Genomic DNA, 6847 nt, shown 5'->3' with positions numbered 1-6847 from the left:
AGAATGTCAGGAACAACTTTGTATAAGGGCTCGAAAGCTAAAACGAATTGGAAATGGACGAAATTGAGAGTTGAAAATGACTGGACGAATCTGGAAAAATCTGGGCAGAGTAACTAAAAGAATTTGAGCTGGAAAGATCAGAGTGTAACTATAGTTTTTGGGCACAGAATTGGGAAATTAAAAAAATACTAGATTGAAATTCAAGACGTCAGGAACAACTTTGTCGAAGGGATCGAAGGCAAAAAATGATTTAAAATGGACGGAATCGGGTTTTGAAAACGATTGGACGAATCTGGAAAATTGATTTGGAAATGAAATTCTAATTTAAAATTGAGCAGAGTAACAGCTTAGGAATGCTAAATTGAATTGAGAAACTTGAAAGAAAGACTATTGGAACTTGAATTAGAACTAAAGAAAGCTTAAAAGAGAATCGAAGCTAAGAAAAAACTGAAGAACAAAAGGAAAAACTTGAAGAACTTGAAGAACTTGAAGAATTAGAAGCTAAGAACTTAAAACTTAGAACTAGAAAAGAGAGAGCATTGAAAGAGACCTTTAGAGAGGGGTTTGTGTTTGTGTTGAGTGTGAAAAATAAGGAAGGGGAGGGGGTCTATTTATAGTTTTTTAGAGTGGCATTTTGGTAAATAATCAGTGGTATTTTGGTAAATAGTCAGTGGTATTTTGGTAAATAATCACCAACTAACTTAACCAAACCCACCTAACTCTAATTAACTAACTTAACCTCCTCAAACTGCCGTTAACTGCCTCTGGACGAGACGACACGCCCCGCGTATGCTCTGCGACGCCCTGCGTGTTGGCGGACATAGGGCCTAGTGCGTTTCGTTGATGGTCTTCACGCGTGGCGTCTCTGGTGTCGCGTCCCGCGTGTTGGATTACGCCCCGCATCTTGTAGATACGCCCCGTGTCTTGGGGTCTCTGATCTTGGCATGCTCCGTGAATGCCTCTTACGCACGACGTATTGGCAAATACGTTCCGCGTGAGAGGTTACACCTCGCGTCTTGGTGGGTACGCCCCGCGTGTTTGCGTTTTGACGTTGATTTCTCCGGACGCCTTGTTTACGCGCTGCGTACTTGAAGACACGCCCCGCGTGGTGCCGGATTTTCCACGGGTCGAAGCTTAGTTTATACGTATATTATTTCCAGAAAATATAAACTATATCTTAAAAACATAACCTAAGCTTTTATATACATAAAAATAATTATTTTATTTTTCTAGGCTAACAAAAGTATAAGGTACAAAATTAGATATATGGTTATTGTGGGACAACAGATTTAGATACTACATATAAAATTGTGTAATTTTAACTTTAACATTAACTAGCTGGAGCAATTTGAAGCTCCGTTAACAATAAAAATCCACATCAATCAATTTTTTCATTATGTTTTGTCCACGTGAGTGCCACATGAGCTCCCCTCTATCCATGTAGTTAAGACGTAATTATAGATGTTATTAATGTTTTTTCCATAATAAAATTTATGTCTTGAAAGTATTTTGTCTACCTTTTTTCTATGAGCTTTTCAAGAGCAATATTTACCACGTAAGAACAGTTAAAGATGAAATTGACACAAAGAGACAAGTAAAAAATAGAAGACAATGGGAAGTATTTTGGAGAATAGTCGAAAATCACTGCTTTCTATTGTCTAATGAGACGGAGTAAAGAGGCAACTAAACTGCTACTTGGGTCTCATTATACTTGTCTCAAAAAAACACAAACACCAATTGTTACTCATCCCGACTCCCAAATATCCTTTTCAACCAGTGGGGTGGGGGATTTAAAAAGGGTAAAGTTCAAATAAAACTCCCGTGGTTTACTTTTTGTCAAAACGAGATTTCAAATTTAGATTAATGCTGTTAAAACCATCTTTAACGATCTGAAAATGAAAATTTTCAAGAATTAAAGTTGTTCAATGTCATATTTTCTATGGAACTACATTTTCGATTTTTGAAAATCATCTTTTTTGAAACTTTCTCTCTCTAAACACTAACTTTCTCTCTCTTTACCAAACATCATCTAAACAATCTCAAAATAAAAAAGTTGAAGAATTAAAGTTGCTTAGAATATTAGTAGTTCTTAAAATATATCATTTTCGAAGTCGTCAAAGGTGATTTTAATAATATCAATTAAAAAAGTCATTGTTTTGTTAAAGTTAAAAACCTCAATTCTCATTTTGACAAAAAGTAAACCACGGTCCTTTATTTGAAAATTAGTGAAAAGGTTTTATTTGAACTTTACCCTTAAAAAAATCCATCTCATATCCACTACCATATATAAAAAAGAGACAATATTTTTATTCATGATAAAATTGCAGCAAATGGATGTGGGCATCTTGGAGATATGAGTTTAAATACAGCTATAAGCTGGGACAAAAAATGAGAATTCTTTTTTACAAAAACAGAAACCAATCTTATTTATATTTGATAATGGATAGATATGCTAAATCAAATATGTGTTTCAGTTTAAATTGATCACACTTGTAGGTTCGTTAACTAATATCCGGTTTCCAATTAGAATTGTCATTCAATCGCAATCCCCTCGCTAAGAGAGACTTAATTGATTGATTAATGATTCATTTTAATCGTTATTTGTTGCAGGGAAACTAGTTGGAAACGCAAAGTTTACAATCAAACCTGATCCAATGCAATCATGTTCCAAGTCTGTGATCAAGAAGTGAATTCCGAGTCGTGAATGTCTTTGGCCGAGACTTATATCAAAATTGTAAATTAATTATTTAATGTGATGTTTCAGTTTTTATTATAAAGATTAATTAACAAAATTGCCTCTCACAGTTCTTAAGTGTGACAACTAGGCAGCTCTGGCCATTGCAACAAACACAGTGCTTTATGAACACATAAAGGACATTTTTAAGATCGGTTGCCACTATGTGGGTGGTCAATTTAAGCTTGGCACTGTCACTCCTACTTATGTCTCATTTGCTGATAAGTTGTTGATTTACTTACTAAGGTTCTTTCTGTCAAGCAGCACAATTATTATTTGTCCAAGCTGTGAGCAATTTCTTCCTCCATTAAGGAATCTCTTAGCTTTTCAATTCCATTACATTTGAAAAGATTAGGATTTGTCCCGCTTACTTATAAGTTAGAATAGAATACAATTTCAACTTTATTGAGCGTATCTAATATTTGTACCATTTAACTCTCATCGTAATCCTAGTTTTCATCACATGGTCGTATTGTACACTGAGATCTCTCAATAACAGTATTTCCTTGAGATGCTGTTCAACTATAAATTGTAAGGCATCAAGGGTTGTAGCTCTAATACCTATCTTGTCAAATCTTATTGATTTATTGATTGATACATATTCATATTCATAGTACAAGATTTATTATGTTTAATGGCCAGACAACATTATTGATCTGAACCAACATAATTACAATCCATAAATATATCTTGATGAGTTCAATGCCTATTTGACAGACCAGATACATGCATCAATCAACTTTCATTTTACAGACCGAAATTTTAGAGCCATATAAATATAAATTACAGCACTCCAAGGGAAATTCCTATATTTGTAACAAATTATTGCTTTTTAACAAATCTATCTACATCAACTCATTGCTTTTTAAAAACAAGGGTTTGAGTTGCTGTAATGAACCATCACCATCAAACACTAAATATCTTTCTCACTTTCTTCATACTCCTACGGCATATCGGACAAGTTCCACCCTCTTCTGCTATCCTGCAGTTTAAATTATAAGCACAAATTCATTTTTCCTTTATCCTTTTTTGCCAACTTCACACATTTTAACACCCTTTGCTAGTTTTGGAATTAACAACCAATAAAAACACACTATTTTTTAAGCTCGCAAACAGTTTCAATTTAATGTGTCGGCCCCGCTAATCTTATTGTAGGACCCACAAAATAGTGTGTTCTTATTGGTCGTTAGTTCCAAGTACCGTAGAATTTCTCTTTTAGCATCTAACATAGCATAGTATAATTTATCCTACTTTTAGCGTACTTACCTTGTTCCACAAGTAAAACATGCTGCACAATGCCCGCATGGAAGAAAGAAACAATCTCTCGGGGCATCGAAGCAAATAACACATATACGGTTCAGATTTTCTCCTTCTGCTACTGCTTTTCCATCAACTGAATTCATTACATGTAAATCATCCAAATCCTGGTCTGGTATAGAATCATAAGATGAACCCCAGCTCGAAATGTCGTCATCTTTGGTTGAGAGCAACGAGGCGCGTTCGGATCTCAGATCCACTGTTTCATTTCCATGTCCCGTCGGTTCTTGGAACATGTTCCAGAATCTCAAGATTAACAAGATGAGGATACTCATAATCCCTACATTTCAAGTTCAACAACAATTCCATATTAAAGATAATATGTTTTTGACTGCATAGAGAAGAGAATTGAATGGAAAATTACAAAAACCTGAGACAATAAAGTATGTAATCCATCTTGGTCCATAAGAAATTTTTACAAACCAATCATTATCCAGAGCACCCTGAAAGAATAATGGCAACTCTTTATAATCAAATGAAAACTACCTCAAAATGTAACCTTTTAGAGAAAAGAAAAGGAAAATCTAAAAAATTGCAGATGATGATAATAATAATAATGAAATTTATGTGGTTTATTTACCTCTTTTGGGCCTGAAGACGTTAAGACAGCAACAGTAGTTCCTAAGAGAAACAGCTTAAAACTACATAAATTATGATTAAGGGAACACTTGTAATATGCCTGAGCCGTGTTGTAGTTGAGAGCGGTCATTATGAACTTCAATTCTATCTGTACAATGTATAACCTCATTTATATCGTATATAATCACCTTGGACGAAAGTTGTGAAGAGAAAAGGAAATGCTAAAAACGTACGTATTAAACTTTATAATCCATTTCCTTCAAAATACACATTGCTAAGCACAGTCAGTCAGGTTTTCATCAATAAAATTTGCAGCATCTGTTTGATATAAATAGAAAATCGAGAAAGCCATTACCTGGACATCCTGAGAATTCAAATTTCCGAGTGCAATGTAATAATTGGAGGATTTGGGAATTTCTAGTTCAATATTGCCACTTTCTGACAAAGTAAACATACTAAAACTACTGAATTTTATGGACAGAGTAACATACATATATACAAGAAGAAAGAAAGAAAGGAAAAGGTATCATTTTATTACCAAGAATTATATTCCAAGATAAAGTTGAATTAGGGTATGAAGGCTCATCTATCCACTGAAGAAAGCTTTCTCTGCCTGCAGGTAAAGGTTGAAAATCAAGAGAAGAGAAGCTGCCGCCATTTTCCAAGTAAAAATCATTAAAAAAAAAAAAGAAGGAATCACCTTGAGCAATTACGAGGGACAAAGGTGAAGAAGTTGGGGATTTTATAGAGTAAAAGATATGGATCTTAGAACCCTTATTAAGGTAGTAAAACCACTCCTGCATATAAAATAGAATCAAGGAAGCAAACACAACTACTAAAGAATTATTATGCAAATAAAGAAACAAGTCATACCTTATGAACATCAACAGGCACAATAGTGTTGTGTGTTTGAGTCCAGTTAATTTGAACATCCATAGGCGGAGGCTTGTAAAATCCATATAGCATTGCCCCTGGTTTCTGCTCATCTTCTTGCTGCGCCTGTTTTAGCATTAAAACATTGTTAGAAAGGCTTAATACATAATTACACACTTAAAATCTGGCGCTTTATGTAGTTTATTAGTTTAATAATCCTAAAACTAGATCGATTAGATATCAATTCATGTGAGAGCAGAGCAAGCACAAGACAAAAAAAAAAAAAAACCTGAATATAGTGCACAAAGAAAGGGTTGGAGTTGATAAGTCTAGAGGAATAAGGGCCTAATTCCAGATTAGCAGAGGCATAGAATCCAAAAATAAAAGTGATAGATGCTGCAAAAAGTATAATTATCTAAAGTTAGAAAAGTCCTTAATTATAATGAAGACAAAAAGGAAAGAGAAAAGTACCAAAGAAGCAAAAAGTGATAAGAAGAACAAGGCAAGACCATATCTCGCTAGTAGTGGTTGCTGCCATATTTACTCGATAAGATACAGGTGAAGATAAAGAAGAAGGTTCATCTTCCAGTTGAGAAGTAGAAGGGAAATCTAAAGGAGACACAGGTGCATCTTCTTCTTCTTCCATTTACTAAAGCTGTGAGAATACAATACAGGAACAGCACAAGGAACAAATGGTTTCAAAACACGCTCAAGCACTACCAACCACTCTGTATTTCTCCTCCGGAATGGTAGTTGAGTTGCTACTACTAACAATAAACCAGGATTTCGATCCTAAATTTCACACCAAAATTTATAATAGGGAAAATTACAAAAATAGGTGTAATGGGAGACCCATTTGCATTTTCAGATCCAGACTGATTCATTTCGAAATATCCACAATACCCTTCATATATATAAGAAACTTAATCACAATTCCTCCCCTTCTTTTCTTCTACGCGAGTCTCACCATTCTCTACAGCTCTCTCTCTCTCTTATTTTTCATTAAGATCCTTCATTGGAACACATCAATCCAAGCCCAAGTCTTGTCATATAAGTATGATGTTAGTTTCATATGTTTAAATCGCTTTTAACTTGTTGATGTTGTTTTTGAGGTTAGAAATTTGTAAAATCTGTACTTGAAGTTATTCGCGGAAGATCGCGTGCTTTGCAGATTATGATTTCGATTCGCGAAATATTAATATGCGAAGTCGATGGAAGGTTGTGTATACGTTTGTGATTCGCATACTTCGCGGAATTCGCATATGGAATATACGCGAAGTATGCGAAGATATGGTGTTCCATTATTTGTTTCGCATACTTCGCATATATTACGTATTTGCGAAG

At 34.6% G+C, this 6847-nt stretch overlaps 1 protein-coding gene across 1 annotated transcript; it reads right to left on the bottom strand.

Annotated features, from left to right (window-relative positions):
- Positions 1–3461: 3461 nt before the first annotated feature.
- On the bottom strand, positions 3462–6295 carry LOC136232869 (E3 ubiquitin-protein ligase APD2-like). Its single transcript, XM_066022321.1, has 10 exons — positions 5975–6295; positions 5793–5899; positions 5504–5629; positions 5331–5427; positions 5169–5243; positions 4986–5068; positions 4632–4778; positions 4422–4494; positions 4001–4331; positions 3462–3716 (listed from the first exon to the last, which is right to left on the bottom strand). The coding sequence occupies exons 1-10, from the start codon at positions 6147–6149 to the stop codon at positions 3641–3643; spliced, it is 1290 nt and encodes a 429-aa protein (XP_065878393.1). The 5' UTR covers positions 6150–6295; the 3' UTR covers positions 3462–3640.
- Positions 6296–6847: the final 552 nt, after the last annotated feature.

This window comes from Euphorbia lathyris, chromosome 6, assembly GCF_963576675.1.
Source record: "Euphorbia lathyris chromosome 6, ddEupLath1.1, whole genome shotgun sequence".
In the NCBI taxonomy this organism is placed as follows: Eukaryota; Viridiplantae; Streptophyta; class Magnoliopsida; order Malpighiales; family Euphorbiaceae; genus Euphorbia; species Euphorbia lathyris.
This window is presented reverse-complemented; position numbering and strand designations above follow the sequence as displayed.